The sequence below is a fragment of the Rhea americana genome, unplaced genomic scaffold (genome assembly GCF_003343005.1).
Source record: "Rhea americana isolate MKP2758 unplaced genomic scaffold, rheAme1 scaffold_162, whole genome shotgun sequence".
NCBI classification, from domain to species: domain Eukaryota; kingdom Metazoa; phylum Chordata; class Aves; order Rheiformes; family Rheidae; genus Rhea; species Rhea americana.
The window spans coordinates 920,668-940,803 of record NW_028185728.1 but is presented as its reverse complement, the minus strand read 5'-3'; the positions used below and the strand labels follow the sequence as shown (position 1 = coordinate 940,803).

Sequence of the window (20,136 nt, the reverse complement as noted above, 5' to 3'; positions counted from 1 at the left end):
GCTAAAGTCCATACAGCCCCAGCTCGCTGCTGTTCCCAAACCCCCGACCTTTATCCCTGTGCTCCTACACTCATGCGCTCTTTYTCTCTGCTGTTGCATTTTAAAATGCTTGCAGAAAGAAAGTTCTCTGCCTGGGCGCAGTGACCTGCGGCGTAGGCAGAGCCCAGCTCACCTCCAGCCTGCCACCAGGAAGCATGTAAATCAGCTTTGGGCTGATCTCAGCAGGGCTGGAAATGGTGACACCTGTGTGTGCCTGGGACTGTCACAGAGGGATTTCTGTGCCTACCTTTAACCACCCAGGAGCTGGACATCTTACCTGACTGATCCTATGGAGTCTGGTCTAGGAGTGGTCCTTCCTCATCTCTGCTGGGACCTGAGCAGGAAATGGCACCAGAACCTGCCCTGAGCTAGACAGGGGCTCAGGGCCAGTGCGATGGGCAACCCAGTGTCCAGCTGCACTCTAATAGCCCACAGGGATGCACTTGCACAGACTCCCACAGGATCGCTTCGCTGCCCTGACTAGCTGTGACACAGCTCCGGGTGGCATCTGTGCACTAGGGCTCCCACATCCTGCTGCAGTCCTCGTCCCATGCTGTGTCTGCACCACAGGAGGTCAGTGCTGGCACTGACTCGGTGTCCCCAGGAAATCAGTAAAATCACTCCTTTTGCACGCATGTTACAGACAGCACAGAGGGGAATGAATGTGTACACTACGACCTTATTTTTGTCCTCTCGGCACCAGGCTATAGGATGTGTGCTCACAGTGATCCAGCACTGCCCAGCCTCAGGAGGGGCCCAAGTGCCTGGCCAGCTCTCCAGGCAAGGACATGACAAGGCAGCTGCCTCGGCACAGACAGCGATCTCCTGCTGATAAAGCTTTTATTGTGCAAAAGACTCTCCATACAGAAAGCAAGCCCAGGAATTGCACCATCTTGGGGAAGCTAAGACCGCCCAGCTTTACTCAAATCCTAGCCACTGCCTCCTGAACAAGCGCCCARGGCAGAAGAGAGGTGAAACGCAGGGCCCCTTCACTGAAAAGATGCACCAGTTCAACCCAGCTTAAGTGTTTCGGCTCCTAAGCTCTAAGGTCCTAAGAAGGTACAGCCCGACCTGTGTAACCGGTCCAGGTAGCTTCTTGCAGGACTAAAGCCTCTTTGAAAGACACCAATTCGTGGCCGATTTGCAGCAGGGCTAGGCATCTGTTTTCCTTTCTGGCTGTAGGTCAGTCCAGTCTGGACAAGGAGCTTAGTTGGAGCTGTTCAGACATGCTTTGCAGAGTGAGCGAGCAGTGATCACACCAGCAGCAATGGGGGCAGGTCAAAGAGGAGCACGGCGGCAGGGGAAAATGCTTGGGGGGGAGAAGGGGGGAAGGCTGGCATGACCAGCTTCATCAGCTAAGCAGGCCCACAAAGATGAAGCTACAAGAAAGAGAATTTAGGTGCTATTGGTTAAAATTTTAAACTTGTTCTCCTTGTCTGTTGCAATCCCTTTCATCCTCCACGCTCTTGGCACACCCTGTGGAGCTGTCTGATCTGAGATTACATTCCCCAGGACAAAAAACCAGGCTTTTAAATCACATCAGGGCTACTGGAAAGCAAAAAACACTGCTGCCATGAGCAGAAGAAACCCAAACAGAGTAAGGAAAGATGGCCAGGCACTGGAAGAGCTGCTGGTAACTCGCGTTCTCGTTGGCTTCAGGATCCGGTCCCACTGGGTAAGGATGGCTTGTCGTGCCCCATCCCATTGCCCAGGGCCTTGCAGCCGGAACTGGTAGGGGGTGCAGGGGCCAAAGAAAATGGAGAGGGCCAGCTTGGGATCTCTGAAGAGCAGTGCCAGCACGTTGGGTTTCGCGCCAATGAAGGAGGCAATCTCATCTGAATACACGAGGCAATCAGTTTTGAGGACTTCATCGAAGGACAGGCCAAACCTTAATGAATTAGAGAAAAGGAGGTGGGGGAGAGACTGGTGTCAGCTGGTTTAGCAGAGAGAACAGAAATCACATACTCTTCAACTGCATTACTACTACATTTGGACATGACTGGCATCCTCTAGTAAAGGACTGGACATGAAGAATGGGAATTGAGGGCTGTCCAGTTCCAACTCCTGCCTAGAACAAACTGAGCTCATATAAAGTGATCTTGGTTCTGGTGAACACCTTCCGAGTATGCATCGTTCAATCGTTTCACAACATGGGTGTCCAGATGCTACTTCTGTGTTCACCTTGATGGATCTTTTTCCATACGACTTTCTCAAATCTGTTTCCCCCCCCCCGATTTTTCCTTTCCTCTCTGCACTGAAATCATGTGCTTGTGAAAAAGGTAGCAAACTTTAGTTTGCCTCCGTGGAAATAAACTTGAGTTTGGTGAAAATGTATGGAGAATTACTTCCCATTTACTATCTCTGCAGAAGCCACAGCTTCATGCCTTACCTTCATCTGGTTGAAAGAAGCCATGCTTGTTTAGYCTTGTACTGTACAGAAATTATTCTATGCAATCGGTGGCAATTCTCTGTTTCAGTCTTATTATCTTTTCTACTACGGTGATGTAAGTGAACGATGGATTAATATAGCTCCTTATTTCATGGTTTCAGCTCATTCATTTCCTAATAATTAGCCTTTGATTTGACTTTTTGACTGCCTATCAAGCACATGCCAATACAATGTCACACAATGACTCTGAGTTCTTTCCTGAGACGTGAGGCTTATTTTACTTTGTATGTACAGGTCAGGTTAATTTTTTCCTGCTGAATTACTTTGCCTTTATTACCATCAATTTCTCTGCCATTTATCCCTCAGTCCCTAGGGATCACTGGCTACTTTCCCAACTCTCCAACTAAGTTTTAGTCTTGACTACACTGGATTGAGTTCTTCTTGTCACCAACATGCAAAATGTCAGTGTCAAGTTTGAAGGTTACATTGGATCTCCTCAGTGCAAGCTAATAAAACCTTGGCTGGATCTGAGAGTGCCCAGCTTGCCTCCACTATATATACAAGGAACAGCTGCAGAGTTTTTGAGCCTACATATTGCTGCCTCCAAAATTTCAGGGGCTTTTCAATCCACCAGAAGGCCTTGGGGATTGTGATGACTGTCTTACCACCGAGCTTTGTTTTTCTTCTTCTCCATTACTTCATTCTCCATGGCAGACCGAGGAGGCAGCTGACACAAGCCTAGAAAACAGAGGAGAGGACCTTGCAAAGTCTAACTTCTGGGGAGACTTGTGAATTCATTTAGTGGTGCAAAATACGGGAAGCTTTTCTCCAGAAGGGCAGGAATACTCAATCTCTCTGATTTAGCTTGGCAGTGGGGAATTCTGCCTGGAGTCAACTCTGCATGTTTGTACAAATTCACTGGTACTTTCTCCTAGTCTTACAGGTTAGTGCTGTCAGGACATCAGGTGATGATGGAGGAGAGGAGCATGAGATGGGCTGCACAAGCCCCAGAATATGGTCCCTAAGAGAAATCCCAGTGCTTTCCAGCACTCTGTCGAAGAGCATTGCTGCAGCCCAAGGGGAGTGTCTTTGTTTTTGTGTGTGTGTTTTTTTATTTCCTCTTAAGAACATTATTTGTCTCTGTGCTCCGAGCTCTGAAGTGTTTCAGAGAGAAAATATTTATGGGTTCAAATATGCGACTATACATCAGCTGAGTCACAGTAAGTAACCAAGGGCATGCTCTTAGCTTCCAGCAGACAGGGTTAAAAAAGACAGGGTTAGTAAAGCATTAGCTTAACAGGCAACAACAGTAGTTTAAGGTGGATCCCATGAACTTGCATGCAGTTTGGACCAAGTGTGCAATCACATTGCTGTAGCTCAGCTGAAGTGAAATACTTGGGAAGAGGTAAGTCTGAGCCCTAGAAATGGTCCCTCATCCACTGTGAGCTTTTAGCTGTGATGTTCCCAAGCACAGAAATTCTTCCTGGTGCATGCAGGGGACAAGATGTGCCCAGTCTAAGGTACATTTTTGCGCAAAGGAGAGCTCATGTTAACTCTCCTACCTTTGAAGACACGAGTCACCCAGCGTGCTTGCATCTCTGTCACAGGCATGATTGCTCCAAGTGGCTTGATCAGCCCAAGAACAGCCAGGGTGGGCCTCTGCAAATGAGTTGGGAACACGTATTTGTAGAGGGATGCATGCTTGTTTTCCACCTTGATATCTGCTTCTTCAAGGAATGAGAAAGAAACGTTGTAGCCTGTGCAGAAGACGACAATATCAATAGGCTCCTCTTCAGGGCAGTTGTAGAAAATGACTGAGTTTTCCTTGAACTCCTTCACGCCTGGCTTTATGGTGATCTTCCCCGTGAGGATATAGCTTGGCAAGTCATCGTTCAACACAGGCTCACGTACCAGGCAGCTGCAGAGAGACCAAGGGGCTCTGAATGCCGGGAGACCATGAACAAGCTCTGCGCTGTACCATTTACTCCGAACCTGGGCTCTCCAGCCCCATAGCCTCATTTACTCCAAGACAAACAGTGCTGCCTCTCTCATCTCCAAACACTAGAGCGTTTCATGCTTTCCGTAGTATCACCYGGTCCCACAGCCCGATTTACTCAGGTGTATGTCTCCTTCATTCTTTCTCTGTTCCTGCCATTATTCTTTATACCTACTCTTTTCAGAGCTGATCCATGCTTTAAACCTCTTTCCTCCTCTTTTTTTCTGAGGAATTGCTTGGGAAAAACTTGTCTGGCTGTTGCTGGAGTGCTCTCTCTCTGACCTCCTAAGAGGGCTAGAGCTCACCTTCTTCAGCTGGACTAGGAAACCCCCTCAGGGGTCATCCCCAGCACTGTAGTCTGAGATCATTCTGCATGTTCCCACACTTGCAGCTTTTGTGTCTGTGCTAGTCTGGCTCTGACAAGGAGCAAAGGGAACTCTCCCCATCCTCCTGCAACACAGCCCCTTTGAAACCATGCTGAAGGGAAACCACCTGAGAAGTACCTGTTCTCTGGCTGAAGGCCATAGTTTTCATGCTTAAACCGCTGGTTCACCTTGTGGCTGATTAAGCCTCGTGTGAGGGCCCCTGGGAGGCTGTTCCTAACCAGGCTCATAAAGCGAGTGTTGAAAATCATGTCCCATGGGTAGCCGTGGTCAAATACACGGCCGAATACCCAGGCACCTCGGCCAGTGCAAATCATCACCTGGGAAATAGCAGAGAATCAAAAAAATCAAATGAAGAATTTGTTTCTTTGCCTTTATAAAGCAACCCCAGACAAAGCACAGCACAGACAGCTACACAATGAAAAAACTGCGACAGCATCTAGGATTTGCTCCCAGCAGGAGAAAAAGGCAAAACAAAAGAGAAGAGAGCAATCATCCTTCTTTCATGGAAGATTTCCAACAGAGAAATATGGACACAGAAATACTGTTTGGATACCATGCAGGGCAGATTTGAAGAGAGGTCCCCAGCTCACTTTTCCTGCGTTGATGGCTTGCAAACAGAGCTATTGCACCCCTTGGCTGTGCACAGCAAAGCCAACGTTACCTTCCCCACACATGTCAAAGCAGCTGGCACTGGTACCTTCGCAGCTATGCGGCTGGCCTCCACGGCAATGTCCACTCCTGAGTTCCCCATGCCGACCACGAGGACTCTTTTCCCCTGAAACATGTCTGGATGCTTGTACTGCCGGCTATGAAAGTATTGGCCTTGAAACTTCTCAATGCCTTGGGGAAAAGGAAAACTTCTTAATTACTTTAGCAAGCATGCATCAATATTTGCAGTTTTCATAGTGACAAGTGGAATAGAAACAATCCAGATGGCAAGAACAAGGAATTTCTATCAGTGGCCACCAGGGACATGAAGAAGTTCAGGACCTACGTTTCCGCTCCAAAACAAGGTCTGGGCTTTGAAAGTCTGACATATTAACTCCCCAAATGAGCTCTCTGTGGTAGCAGAAAAAAGAAATCCCCAACTCCTCGTGGTCTTCCAAGGAGGTTAAGGGCATGTTGGTGCTGCACAGTGGAGTCAGCTCTGCGTGAGGCAGGTTACCCTCACTTCGGGGGGCAGGAAGGCATCCTAACGTGGGACTGGGAAGCACGTTAGGTGAAGGTGTCACCTTGGGATGCGGCCTCTATTAGGTGGGGACGCAGAGGTTCAGAAGAGCCTGCAAACCTTTTCTCCTCTCCTGAGAGGGGCCTCAAAAGTACTTAAAGAAAGAGAGAAGACCAAACCGTCGCCAGGAACTGCTCTCGCTTCCCCCCGGGGGCTGGGGAGGGACCCGAGGGCGCTCCGCACCGGGAAAGCGGTGCAGCGGGAGGGTGGGCTCCCAGAAGTTGCCGCTGCAGACCATCACGGCGTCGAAGACGTGCGACGCCCGCGTCCCGTCCGTCTCGGTGACGACGTCCCACTGGCCGGTGGCGGCGAAGTCGGGGCGCTTCCGGACGCTGACGACGGCGGTCTGCGGAGCGGGGCGGCGCGGGCGTCAGCGGGCGGCGCGGGGCGCGGGCCGCGGCCCGGCTCTTCCTCCCCGCGCCCGGCCTCGCTCACCCCGAACTGGATGTGCTGGTGGAGGCCGAAGTGCTCCGCGTAGCGCCGGAGGTACTCCAGGAGGCGAGCGTGGGGCATGAACACCGGGAAGTCCTCGGGGTAGGGGAAGTCCGAGAAGGCCGACATCTCCTTCGAGGTGTTGCTGACCACCGAGGCGTAGAGGCTGGGCCTGCCATCTTCGATGCACTCCTGGCGCCGCCGCCGTCAGCCCCGGCTCCGGCCTCCTCCCCGCCCGCCATCTTCCCCCCTCCTCCYGCCCCGGCGCCGTCCCCCCCGCCGCCGCCGTGGGGAGCGGGGCCGGCCGGCCGGCGTTGCCCTCCCACCCACCGTGTACCGCCAGAGCCCGCCGATGTCCTGGCTCCGCTCGAAGCAGGTGGGCGCCAGCCCCTCGGCCAGGCAGCACTTGAGGGAGGTCAAGCCGCTGACGCCGGCGCCGATGATCGCCACCCGCATGGCGACCCCTCTCCGCTGGTTAAATTAAAAATAAAATAAATCAATCAAGCCGCCGGCGCTTCGAGGCAGCCCGGTTAGCAGGCTGCAAAGCCTGGCGCTTGCCCCCGAGATCGGCTTAGTAAATATGTAGTTCAGCCATAAATTGCTGCCAATTTTTTTTTCTTTTTCTTTTTTTGCTTACAGCTGTGTCTAAGTTCTCCCTCCTTATCAGTCATGCAAATATTTGGATTTCAATCTTTGGAGATCTGCCAGTGCCTTTCTTGAAAAAAGGTGTGGGGGGGGGGCGTGTATTGGGATTTTACACATCGCACGGTCTTTGCATCAATAAGCTGGTCCTATGCCATGGTCCAGACAGAAAACAACTGCTTATTTACCAGAAAAAAATTATCAACAAGGAAAAAAAATAAGGGTGGGATACAGTTTTTTCTCTACAGCATTGACTTCCCTGTGAGCAATTTCACCCTTCAGCAGAAAGTCAACATTAAAGAATCCTTTGCTTTGCAGGTTTGAAATGAAAATTTGATATTTTTCTTTTTCAGTGCTAGTATAAGCTACTCATTATTTTATTATTATTATTATTATTTTGGTGGGGTAAGAATACACATAGCTATGCAGAGCATCTAGCTTCCTACCCCCATGCTCAGAAGCTAGAAATAGTGTCGAGGAAACACGGCTTCAGCTAACTGTGTGCATGCTGCTACCACGCTTTCTCGTGCAAGGAGCTGCAACAGCTAACCACAAAAATTTCTGCCATGACTCAAACCATGGGCACGTTCGGGCTGGAGATAGCAATCCACAGCATTTGTCATCTTATTTGCTCTTGGGCTGGCCCCTGGCCTSACGCTGCAGGATCTGCTTTGGGTTTTGCTCACCACCCCCCTCCAGCGGGCCCGTCGGATGCCYGCGCGGCACGTCTGGGGCGCTCGCCGCACCGCAGCGGGTTTCTCATCGGATGCAGGGGATGCAAACGCCTCTGGTGCGTGCAGAGCTAACGCCCAGCGTGCCCATTAACRGCGTCCCCGTCGTGGGCTCCTGCCTTACCTCCCAGCCTTGCTCGTCACGCACGCCGTCTCTCCGCGAGCTGTTCCCCGGCAGCCGCGCGCGGGATTTATAGGCGACGCGGGAAGCGCTTGCAGGGGCAGGGGAAGGAGGCAGCTCCCTCGCCGAGTGGCTGCCCCGCGGTGATTGCACGACTGGGGCTTGCCGTGGGAGGAGCGGCCCGGACACGGACAGCTGTGCTGCGCATGGGCCAGTATCTGTCGCCGTGCGGGAGCAGCGAAACGCGAGCGGAGGCAAAGTCGGCAGCYGCGATAGCTGCAAGTGACTCCCTAAAAAGAATCACGGTGTTTTTCCTTCTGCAAGAAAACCAGTGCTGCTTGCGCAAGGACAGCAAACCATGGCTCACGGTAGCCCAAAGAACTCCCAAGCCCAGGGGCTGGCTCCCCCCGTAGCGCCTGCTCCGTAGGAAGCTCAGTGAAACCAGATTTTGGGGGGCTGTTTCCACTTGCCTGTTGGCTGGCTACCAGAAAAGTAGCTGAAGCTGCTAACAGACTGGAGGGTTTCAGCAGGACTTTGCCCCTGGAGCGTCACAGCTGGCCTGCCCCGGTGTACGTGGAGGGCTGCGAGGGCAGCTCTGCCCGCTCCCTCCTCCAGGAGCCCACCACACGCACGGAGGGATGGCTGTGCCTGCAGCCATCCATGCTATCAGTGGGCAAAGTCCTCCTCGGAGCCAGAGGCACCTTGCACGAACAGGGAGAGACCAAAACAGTTGCAAACACATAGCAGGGTTGTAAATACAACAAGATTGGGAATGGATGTAGAAATACTAGTGCAGAACATAGCACATAGCAGCAAGATGTGCCCTAAAAGCAAACTATCATAGAAGGGGAGTGCGCAAGGGTGACTTAGGAGGAATCTTTATCCTCACTACTTAATATATGTAGGAGCGATTTGAGAGAAAGTATTAAATCCCCGCAAATGAATACAAATGGACACAGAGTCCAAGGGGAGACTGTCAGCAGAGGGCCATGCCTTTAGCAACACAGTGTTCAAAGGGACCGCAATGCTTTTGCCACAGGGTCATGGCAGATTATCTTGATGAGTGTCAGATCCCAATGAGAGTGGGGGGTTGAAATCTCGTATTAGACTTTGCAGTGTAAGACCAGGGAATAAGAGGAAAGGTGCCAGCCCCATCAAGATGGAGCATTTCCCCCTGGAGAACATGCTCTTGGGACAATATGCCCCGACTTGGTATCAGCTCTGAGGAGGGTGTAAGAGAGCGGTCTCTCTGTAAGAGCTCTTTTGAAGCAGAGGGTGGTAAATAAAGCAGCTCCAGCCTCTGTATTTCATCAGAGATGTTCAACCTTTACTATAGCATAAAATGACCAACACTGGGAAAAGCCATCTGTTAGCAATGTGCTTTTAGTTCTGCAGACATTGGTACGAGATATACCTGTAGCTGGAAGTTGAAACTAGCAGTGGAAATGCAATGCACATTGGTAACAGTGAGAGTAACAATCCCCAGCAAAATCTTGCTAAATTTTGAGGTAGAGCCCATCATTTGGGGAGAACATGAAAACTAGCCTTAAAGTCAAAAGAGGAAYTAATAATTGTGCAAAGATACTCAGCACAGCTGGCTCCCATCTGTGGTCTTTGTGCTGGGAGCAACCCCACTCTCCACAGACAAAGCTCACGGGGCAGTGTGTGGCCGTGAGTAGTCGGGGGGAGTCAAGGACTGCTAGGCCAAAGGGCTGGAGCCTACCTGCTTCATGAGGCTGTCAGGGCCGCTGGCACTGCAGGGCAACCAGAGTCACCAGCAGCACGAAGGCTGCAGCTGTGGTTGACCTCAAAGCCACATCCCCACTCCACAACAGGGAGAGCTCGTTCCTTACCTGGGACACCTGCAAATGGGCCAATCCAGCTCAGCTGCATTAGCAGAGCCAGGAGGTGCCTGCAGGAATCTCTGCTCCTGGTGGCACCAGCATCTTCTGGGAGGTCCRGAGAACCTTCTGGGAAATGCAGTAAGCCCCTGGAGAGCTCAGTGCTGCTGGTAGTCCCCTCAGGCTGGTGTGACAAGGTCCTGCTGGCTTTCCCATCCTGCTCTGGCACCGGGGTTTAGCCACATGCAGCAGGTCCTGTTTGAAAAGCCAGGTTTGGCAACTGCTCAATTGCTTTACTGAAACATAGGTGACTGGTGCCTCCCAGCTGCACTTAGCAGCAGGACAGCAATGTGGGTGTCCTCCCTCCCCTGGCAGGAGGTGTGTGAAGAAACAGAGAAATACCTGCTTTTTTTTTTTTTTTTCCCCAAACTTATTTCTTGCTGACACAGACAAGAGGTCACCTGACATGTAGTAATACACTTAAATGACTCAAATCCCTGTGGGAGAAAAGCAAAGCTGTAACTTCATCCCCGGGTGAATGAAAACCAAACACTAGGAATAAAAAGAGAATAAAGAAAGAGAGGTTTGTCCCCTGCGGCGTGGGAGGGGATGGGGTTCACATTCCTGGTGCTGTGGTGGTGTTGGTAGCACTCAAGGAGGGCAGGTTGTGCTGTAAACTCTCCCAAACAAAGGGTAAAGGAGCCGTATCCTTCTCTTTAACAGCCCATTTGGTTTAGACAGAGATTTTTGCAAACGCGCTGCAGACAAACCTATAGCAGGGTTTTCCCGTGTGGTCCACAAGCTGTGGTCAGCAAGTCAGAGCCATGACTGGTGCCATCTGGAGACCAGAATGGCTCTCTGTGCCCCAAAGACCCTGTGATCCCAACCAGCCTCCTCCGTCCTACCTGGAGAATGGATCCTTTTCCAGGTATGTGATACCTTGCACCTGCATAGATGCTTACCAGCAGTTGGCAAAAAGAGTAGGAAATCCTTGAAGGAAAATGTTTTGTTCCTTATTCGCTCCTGTTTCTCCAGGTTTGCCAGCAGTCATCCAAGCATCGCACACAGTAGGATCTGCACTCGCGCAGCCCTACTGCAGCTGAGGAGAGCTTCCCTGAGGCAGCATTAGTGCTTTTGGAGGGTCGGTTCAGGGAAGCTGCCTAAAACAAGTTGTGTTTTGGTGTGGGAGAGTCAATGGCATAGAAATGGGGCCGGATCCCTTTGCTGCAGCCCTCCCTGGTCCTTGGATGAGATTGCTGCTGCCTGCAGCAGCAGTGGATCCAACCTACAGCTCCAACCACCTCAGATGAGGGAATTCAGTCTCTCCAGGAGTTCRTGAAATGTTTTCTGAGAAGTGAGTGAAGGAAAGGCAGACTTAAATCTTTTTTGATGGCATGGGCAGATGGAGAGATTTAGGGGCAAGCCATGCTGTTAGCCTTCTCCTTACTGAACCCTAGAGACCCAGCCTTAGCCAGGTAATCTCTTTGGGATTTGCTTGTGGGGTYTAAAGTTTGGTTTTTGGTTGTGCCATGTGGGATTTCTAAGGTGCAGAGCCTGTCTAGAGGTGCAGGAAGGGATGTGGTTAGTTGTACTGCATAGGGCAGCGGTAGGAACATGAAGATTACTTTCCTGTAGTCTATCTCAGGTCTGCGGGAGTTGCCCTCTGTGAAGATTCCTGTAGTACGGAACAGCATCATTGGAGATGTATGGTGTGATAGCAGGGATATAATTACTGTAATTATACACACACATGCACATGCCTTGGGCCCTGAAAAGCCCTTGTAAACGTGGAGTGAAATTGTGGTTGCTTTATTCACTTTTGCTGCTGCTCTGCAGGGGACAGGCTCCTGGTCCCTGCATTCTGCCATCCCTGCTGTGGCTGGCAGGGAAAGCTACGATTTGCCTTTCCAGCTTCTCTCTGGAGACAGTCAGTGCAGAGCAGAGAGGTGAGAGAACAGCTTAGTAGTAGCTTTTGTACATTCACAGAGCTGGAAAAGACCTTCATGGCCTGGTTTTCAGGCCAGAGTGTCACCTGAGAAGTGAGGATTATGTTGAATAGGATGTTTGCAAAAGATCCCACTGAAATTCATTTTTTTGCATAAATATAATATTTAGCAGCTATCCCCAGCTCTAGTGAAGTTAATTTTAGGAAATATGTTTGCCTGAGACCCCTTTCTTGCCCCACAAGGCTTTAGGAGGTCAAGACTAGCACTTTCGCAGCAGGCAGTCCAGGCACCAGGACATGTTTCAGGGGAAGAGTATCCTTGTGGTTGGCCTGGAGAAGGGCAGGAAGCAGACACTGCCACAGAGGCCAGCCATGGATGTTGCCAGCTCTGCTGCTTTATAAGCAAGTAGGATCTGCTGCTGCATCCATCCACTTTGGGGAGAAAGTTAGACCCTGCAATGCTCCCTCTCTCAAGCTRTTGAGGAAAATAAGCTTTAGCCCAGGGTCAAGGTGAAGCAAAGCAGAGCCACGTTAAAGTGACCCATTTCTAGTTTGGGAACCTAATTTACCCTCTTCCTGCTACCCAATTTGAGATAGATAGCTGTGTTTAATCCATACCRTCATGCAGTCCCAGGAGTTTTCCAAAACACTGAAGGCTTGGTCTGGGAAAACTGCCCAGTCATTGATTTGGCCTCTAACGCATGGGTGCTCCCTTCTCTCTCTGCTGGAGATGAGTGTGGGCCAGGGCTCCTGGGTGCTCTGCCAGATGTTTGACTCTAGCTACCACAGGACACTGCGTTCAGTACATGTTTCGCAACCCTGGTCAGAAACTGSCCCCTGCCCCTGGCATGAGTGCTGGTTGCATCCAGAATGAACCAGTGGTTTAGCCATACCAGCCCCAGTATGTAGCCTGTGGAAAGGTGCTGCCCTGCTGGGAAGCATTACAAGAAAGGACATGAGCCCAGTGTTGCCAAACAAGGTGAATGGAGGTTGAGCATGCTGCTGGCTGGTGCTGACCAGTCTACAGGGCTGTGATGCCCAAACCTACCTGTGCTCCCTATGCTGCCAGGAGCGGTGCCCAGAGCAGCTGCTGGGAGAAGTGGCTCCATGAGCACATCCATGCAGGGGAGGCGGCAACTTGGCTGCTTAGCTTCGGTAAGCAATGTGTGTTCCATAGGTACAAGTTCTCCTTCCTGTTCCTGGRTGAATTGGTGGCAAGAACTGAGAACAAGCAGGTGTTCCTCTACTAGAATATTTTTCTAACCYTTCTGCAGAAGCAGACTCTCAGTGTCACCAGCCCTCTGGTACAGTCACACCCATTGCAGAGGCAGAGGCATGCTGCATGACACATGTCCTCAAGGTTAGCAAAGAGGAACAAGGAGGGTGATGAGACAGGGGAAGGGGAGGGCTCCTAGACCTGTGAGTGGTGGAGTGTCACCCAGCAGGGGGCAAGGATCTGTTTCCCCATTGATGCTTGAGGTGCTTGGTCACCAGGCACAGGCTGAGACATCACAACTCAGCACACGGTTTCTTTGGGGCTATCACAAGTGAAAAGAAAGAGGAATGTTTCATAGTTTCAGCAGCATGCACAAGCTTTTTTTCTTTTCTTTYTTTTTTTTTTTTTTWTKWCTTCAGATCACAAACAAAATTCCAGTTAAATGCAATTGGGGAGTATTGGGGAAGACATAGGAACCTAGGAGGGAGGGGTAGATAAGTGGTGATGGTCCAGGAAGAGAATCAGGAACAGGGTGCTGCTCCCATGCATTCTGCATGCTGAAGAGCCCCCTTCTCTCCCCGAGGAGTGAAGCTCGCCAGTCCTAGCACCTTGTTATCATGCCGCCATCATGCAAGCCTCAACTCTGCAACAGGCTTCCTCTCCTCACCTCCTCCACTTAAAGCTGGGTGGGCAAAAGGAGGATAAAGAGATCAAAACAACCATTTTTTTTCTAAATGAGATAGGAAGGAATTCAGCAGGTTCTTGTCCTCTCTAGATGAAAAACATTCTCTGCAAAACTCTGGCACCAGTTTTATCACTTCTGTCTCAAGTAACACCTGGAGTTAAGGAGGCACAAATCTAAATTTCAACATGTCTTGGCATAGCCTAGTTTGCTGTTTTGTAGGCTTCAGTCAGCTGCTTTCAGAGCATGTCATTGCTAAGGAAGTCAATAAGAAAAACAGGTTTCCTTTCCATGCCCACAAACTCTGTGAGTTCTAAGAGATGCAGAAAATGAGTCCACATTTTTAATCTGCTCCCATTATTCAGAATATTGGGGTCTGAGGGAATCTGGTGTTCACAACAGGATTGTACTTAGCCTTTACACAAGGGGATTGAACTGCATCTCTCAGGGTGGACTAATACAGCTGGGATACTTTGGGCATCTAACCGAAGAGGATTGGTCAGTCAAGCACAGTAATTGCTTCCCCTGCTTCCCATGAGGCTAAGATATGTGATGATATAAGGGATGAAAGGAGATTATGAGAAGCTGCTGTTGAGAAAAATATATTTTTTCCCTCTATTTCCAAAAACCTGGATTTCATCCTAGGAAATCCCCCCTTCAACTTCTCAAAAAGAAAGAAAGAAAAAAAAATAAAGACATCATTTACTATTCTCAGTACATAGAAGACACTCAAACATTTCTTTGAGATCACAGATATTTGCAGTACATTTGTGTTTCTTTCWTGTCAAAGTCAGATATGAATTACCTTGAACTTTTCCTGAAATCTGAAGGACATCACTGTAAAGGAGACCCAAAGGATGTGCAGACCCCTTGAGTGACTAGCATGGGCAGCAGCAGGTGGTACAGGAGAGGGATCCTACTAGTAGGCAAGGAAGGCTCTGGAGAGGGAGTGTAGCATGTTCTACAAACACATCCTTAGCAAAACTTAACCTGATTTAATCTTAAGTCACCATACTTCCCGTGTGTTTAACCTGTGGACTCTGACAAGGAGAAGCTACCACCCGTGTTACATCAGTTGTCTCCTACTCTATTGATGAATCTATGAGAACCGYAATTCTTAATTTCTTAGCTTTGAAGGTTTTAAAAGTGTAGAGTTATGAGCTTCTCTGTATAGCTGGAAAAAAAAAAATCTTTAAAGGAACAACCCTAACAGACACATGTCCACTTCGCTGCTCACCATGTCTTTGTACTAGAACCCAAAGCAGGTAAACATAATTATCTTCCACATGCCCTGGGAGATGTGCCCAAAGAATGCTTAAAACTAGGGAGGGCTTTAGACTTTCCTCCTCTCTCCTGGGGCTCTTGTGGTCTGTTTGTGCTATTTCATATTTAATGGCTTTTAAAGAGACTGTCAGAGCCAACAGTATTTACACATCAGGATAGCACTTGTAAGCAAACAGTAACCAGGCACTCTCCAGAAAGCACATGGTTAAAATATTCACACACAGGCCAGAAGACACCCTCCTACCACCACTATCAGTGGAAGCCATCGGTCAGCCTTCAGGAGTTTTTTAAAAAAGTTAATCAGCCAGTTGACACCCTTCTAGCAAACATTAACCACACTTCTAACCCCTTCCATTTAAAGGGCTTTCCATTCCTGTGGTCTCCGTAAGAGCCTCTTGAACTGAAGTGTTCTCATACTTGACATTCCTGCTCCCCAGAGCACAGCCAGAGCAGCGCTCTTCATCCTTGCAGACATACATTTCTACATTACACTAGGACATCCAGACTCCCACCTGGAAGGACTATTTTTTGAGCTTATTTATTACCAGAAGTAATAGTTTAGAGGAAAAAACASCAACATCAAGCAAAATATTGCTCTCACACCACTCACTCGCTTTACTGAGGAGCAGCCAGCATGGGTACTGGAGGAGAAACACCAGTTTATATCAGCTGGCAGATCTTTTCTGGTTTCTGAGAGTTTTGAGCCCACAGGAARCAGGATGAGAAGAAACCTCAGGAACATCTGATCCATCTTCTCTAGAGGAGCTCTTAACTGACCTCATCCTTTCCTTCTAGGTAGCTGTTAAGTCTTCTATCTTCACAATGCAGACAAGCTGATCAGCACAGAGGTAACTCCATCTGGCTATATTTGAGGAGATTTTGCAGCATTGCCTCTCTAGCAGTTTAAGTGGGAGTTTCTAGATTAAATTGATAAATGTCTTCCTCATTCCTTTGATTGGCTTGCTAATAGGTCTAAAAAGTTGCTAAGCACTCACAGGTGGTCCTGGAAATTTGAAGCTGCTCAGTGCTTATGTAGATTAGCACCACCACCTGGGGTGGTGTCACCTGGGGCTGACATTAGAAGTTATTTCTAAGAGAAAATTATCTTGCACCCCATAGAGCATTGAGTTATTTCTCTGCAAGCTTGACACACACCTGAGAAGGTCAAGACTGAGAGAGGTCAAGGACYACCACAGCCAAGGCAGCCAGACTGCAAATAGACAAACATGAGCTAGAGCAACAGCCTGGGGAGTTGCCTGCTACCTGCACCATCGTGTGCTGAATGGTTCTTCCCCCCCTGAGTCAGGATGATGTTTTAGGCTTCCTCCTGTCTCCCCTGCCTGGCCAGGTAGAGCTGGAAGGAGCTATAAGACCCAGAGGAAACATCTAGGACAAGTTTGAGATCTGTCTGGAGCAGCTGTGGATGCTACAGCTCTTCTGCCATGGATTTCCTGAGCTGCAGAAGTGCAACCTGGTTTTGGCCATTTGTTTTAAGTTCCAGGCTTTACCTTTGAGTAGTGCTTTGTTTCTATGGAGATGAAAAAAACTATCTCTTCCTTTCTATTTACCACAACATGGAAAAAAGTAAGGGGGCAAGAGAAGGGTTTCCTAAAATTCTTGTCTGAACTACAATCTTTTTTTTTTAGCTTTTTCATATCTACGGATGCTTGTTTAAACATTTTGCTTTTAACACCAACATTAGGGGGTTAATACGTTTCCCACACTGTGTCTGAGGCTAGGTCTAGCTTTTGGCTTATAACATGTATTGGTCACAAAATGCAACAAAATCGAAGATAATAAACATATAATAAAATTATTTTTTTGTCTTATTAAAAAAAAAGTGTGGCCTGAAACAGAACTGGCATTGATCTGCAGCACGTGTTAAGCAGGATTTTCATGTTCTGTGTTTCACCATCTTGTACTGATAATCCCCATTGTATCTTCTGCCCTGGAGACCTTTTAAAAGATTGAAGCATTGCATGACAGAGCTTCAGTCCTGAGGGCACATGGAGAAGCATTCCCTGGGGAATGACTGCCCTGGTGGAGACCTCTCTGCTCTGAAGGGGCTCCATGAAGGTGCAGAACACAATGCATCTACCTGCTTGGCCTCTGGGGAGAGCTCCACTGCTACATCCAACCACCAAAGTGCTTTTCCACTCAAATTTGTCAGAGGTCTTCTACTGCTGGCTGTGAAATACCAGCCCTTGAACTCCCTCAATACTTATAAGAAGGGAAGGAAGGAGGGAAAGAAGGATATTCAGGGCATTTGGAGCAACTTAAAATCTCTGGATGTTGTGATTCAGGCTTTGAGGGCCAGTTATATACTGGGTCAAGAGATGGAGGAAAGCTGGGCTCAGGGATCCATTTCATTCCTTGCTTCAGGACCACTGCATTACAGACCTGCCTTTGCCCAAGCTTAGATGGTTCGTAAGAAACACATCAGTTCTTGCAAAAACCTAACTACAATATTGCTTCAGCCAAGAAGCAGAAAAATGTAGTAAGCAAGTTTTCCTGCAAATCAAGGAAGCGACCTATGAGCATTGTTGAAGCGCTGTCTTGCTGCTGCTGATGTGGCAGAAATGGGAGCCACTGTTCTCTAAGTATGGCAAAAGAGACCCATTATTTTTTGGCAGATGTTTTAAGATAACTGGAGGGCTTGTAACATATAATGCTTCTGCAAAATACTGTCACACAGAGAGGAGACCATCTCAGAAGCACATCACTCCTCACCGTGCCCCTCTCCCCAAAGTGCAATGCGCAGCGCGAGAGCGCGTGGAGCCGCAGTCTCAGTGCCCCATTTCCCAACGCCAGGCACAGCACGTGCACAACGCAGCTGCTGCAGATAGCAAGGATACATGGGGAAAAAAATTAGTTTGTTTCGCCCAACTGGGCAGGATTTTGCAGTAAAACAACATGAAACTTGGGAGACAAGGAAGTCTTCAAACAAGTAGAAAAAAATAGGATATGAGGGTTGAGCACCCACATGCCCACGAATGACTTCCGATTTCTTTGAGAGTTCTTAGAGCTGGATTCCAGTCTAGGCTGAGTTTGTAACATTATATTTAAGATGTTTTCCATGCATATGCTACCCTTAAAAACCACACTGGCTTCTTCAGCATAGTTTGTACTACGCAAAGTCACAGCTTTGCTACAAAGTTGTTTTCCCGGCAGGGTGGTGGGACTGGTATTAGTGTCAGTCCAGTGAGATCAGTTTGCTAATACGAAGGGACCTCCCCCCGCAGTGCTCCCGTGATGATGGATCACTGTGCCTGTGTGCAAGGTGTTGTTTCAGCGGCAAGGAAAGCCCAGATTACCAAACACCTCTCCACGTGCAGGGAACGTGCCCTTGCTGTGTCTGACAGAGCTAAGACCCCCAAGCGAAAGGGTCAGCCAGGAGGGCAGGAACAAGCCAAGGGCAATAAATTTTTGTGAAACAACAGCTCTCATCATTGCTATTTTTTAAAGCACTATGTGGCTTTCATCAAAGTTTAATGCAGTAACCTAGACTGCAAGTAATTTGTATATATGTCTTTGCTGTGAAATAGCCTAAACCTCATCCTGACAAAATCTTAGCCTTGCCGCTATCTTTACTGGACAATCGCTGCCAGCATCAGATCCCCAGATCAAACAGTCATGGTGTATTTTAAAAGGTTTAAAGCCTCCTTTGGTGAGGGATAAGGGACAAATGACCCAATATTGGCAAATCATTCAGCTCTGGCCATGTAGCACTTATACAAAGAGCCAGATAAAGCATCTGCACACCCATGGGATGCAGGACTGGCATGTATGGAGAGGCAGGTGCTGACTGGGTTATTTGGGCTGTTCCTCTTCCCCAGGTGATGTAGGATGGTACCTTTCCACCTTCATAGTTAACCTTCATTTACTTCTAGCCAAAGACAGGCTGGAGGATTTCAGCCTCTCTTAGCAGGGCTTAGCCTCCTCCAGGCCATGGGCCCAGCAGACAGCAGCCCTGGCAAGCTGTGCACAAGCCAACCATCTCCCACCTTCCTCGTGTACAGCTGCTYGGCTGTTATTCTCCTGGAAACAGCCTCCCCATCTGGCACATATGCAACTTGTTAACCCTATTCCTAGACAAGTGCTTGTAGCAGCACTCTATAAACAGTTTTTACCTCAAACGGGCTCCAGTGGGACATACAGATCTATGTATGGTGACCAATACAAACCATCACAACATTAAAAACAGCTGTCACTGAGACTAACAGGAAGCAGGAATCAATAGCCCACTGACCAGTGGTTGAGAAGTCCTGAGTCCTAGCTTTTTTTTTYYTTTTTTCCCCCCYTTTTTTTCTTTTTTTTTAATGCTGGTGGCTTTTGTCAAAAAGGAAACTATAGCAAATGYATCAGTATGTAGTCCCTGCATTATGCCAATGCCAAACAAGACAATTTTGGAGCTCAAGAAGCGGCTTGTGGCTCTGCTTCACACTCTAACTTGCCTTAAAATAGCCATCTCAGCTGCGAACAGTGGGTCATCTCAGCTGCGAACCGTGGGTCAGCCTGGGCCCAGCTGGCTCAAACCCCTTGAACCGATGGGCGTTTCTGAGAAGCAAGCTTTTGTGATCTGCAGAGAGAGCAAGAGCACAGCCCTCAGGTGGCTCAGGACAGGGTAAGCAGCTCCTCTCTACCTTGGTTATTGCTGGTGTGTTACCTCCTGCCCTTACGTAGCTCTGGGCTGCAAGAGGTGGCATGGGCTACCAAACCAGCACATGCTAGGTGAAGGACTTGCTCCAGCAGAACAGAAATAATTGCCTTGGCGTTTGGTCTGCAGGACACAGTGCAGTTTTGCTTCCTTTTCACCCTACAGCTGGTCTTGATGTTGGTACCCTAAAGCCTTCCAACAGAAGCAATGTCAAAAAAATTCTGGCTTGAAAAGCCCCTTTTTTCAAGCAGATTGATGATGAGTGAAAGTACCACATGCAGTTATTGCTTCAACATGTGTGAAGTAATTCTTTGTACGTGTAAACAGCAGAATGAAGTAGAAGCTGGTATAAAAGGAATCCTGGGGCATGTGTCTCTGACCTGCAAAACACTTAACAGGCAAGTACCACGTGCCGAGGGGATGCCCTTCAGGTGAGGGTTATGGGCTCCAGGGTGGATTTGCAGAGTGGCTGTGAACCCATCACCCATCTCTCCTGACATTATAACCTGGCCCCAGGTTGGCATGCTGCATAGATGGACTCAAGCAA

General features: G+C 48.9%; 1 protein-coding gene across 1 annotated transcript; it reads right to left on the bottom strand.

The window, feature by feature from the left end:
* Positions 1-862: 862 nt before the first annotated feature.
* FMO1 (flavin containing dimethylaniline monoxygenase 1) lies at positions 863-8,041 on the bottom strand. Its single transcript, XM_085300226.1, has 9 exons — positions 7,968-8,041; positions 6,801-6,941; positions 6,474-6,662; positions 6,222-6,384; positions 5,508-5,650; positions 4,928-5,127; positions 3,991-4,346; positions 3,094-3,166; positions 863-1,927 (listed from the first exon to the last, which is right to left on the bottom strand). The coding sequence occupies exons 2-9, from the start codon at positions 6,924-6,926 to the stop codon at positions 1,585-1,587; spliced, it is 1,593 nt and encodes a 530-aa protein (XP_085156352.1). The 5' UTR covers positions 6,927-6,941; positions 7,968-8,041; the 3' UTR covers positions 863-1,584.
* Positions 8,042-20,136: the final 12,095 nt, after the last annotated feature.

What these genes read in the sequence shown, in the direction of transcription:
- FMO1 (XM_085300226.1), bottom strand. Translation starts at nt 6,926, where the DNA reads ATGCGGGTGGCGATCATCGGCGCCGGCGTCAGCGGCTTGACCTCCCTC. An exon ending in GCGGGCTCTGGCGGTACACG is followed by an intron (nt 6,663 to 6,800) that starts GTGGGTGGGAGG and finishes CGGCGGCGCCAG; the next exon opens with GAGTGCATCGAAGATGGCAG. An exon ending in ACCAGCACATCCAGTTCGGG is followed by an intron (nt 6,385 to 6,473) that starts GTGAGCGAGGCC and finishes CCCGCTCCGCAG; the next exon opens with ACCGCCGTCGTCAGCGTCCG.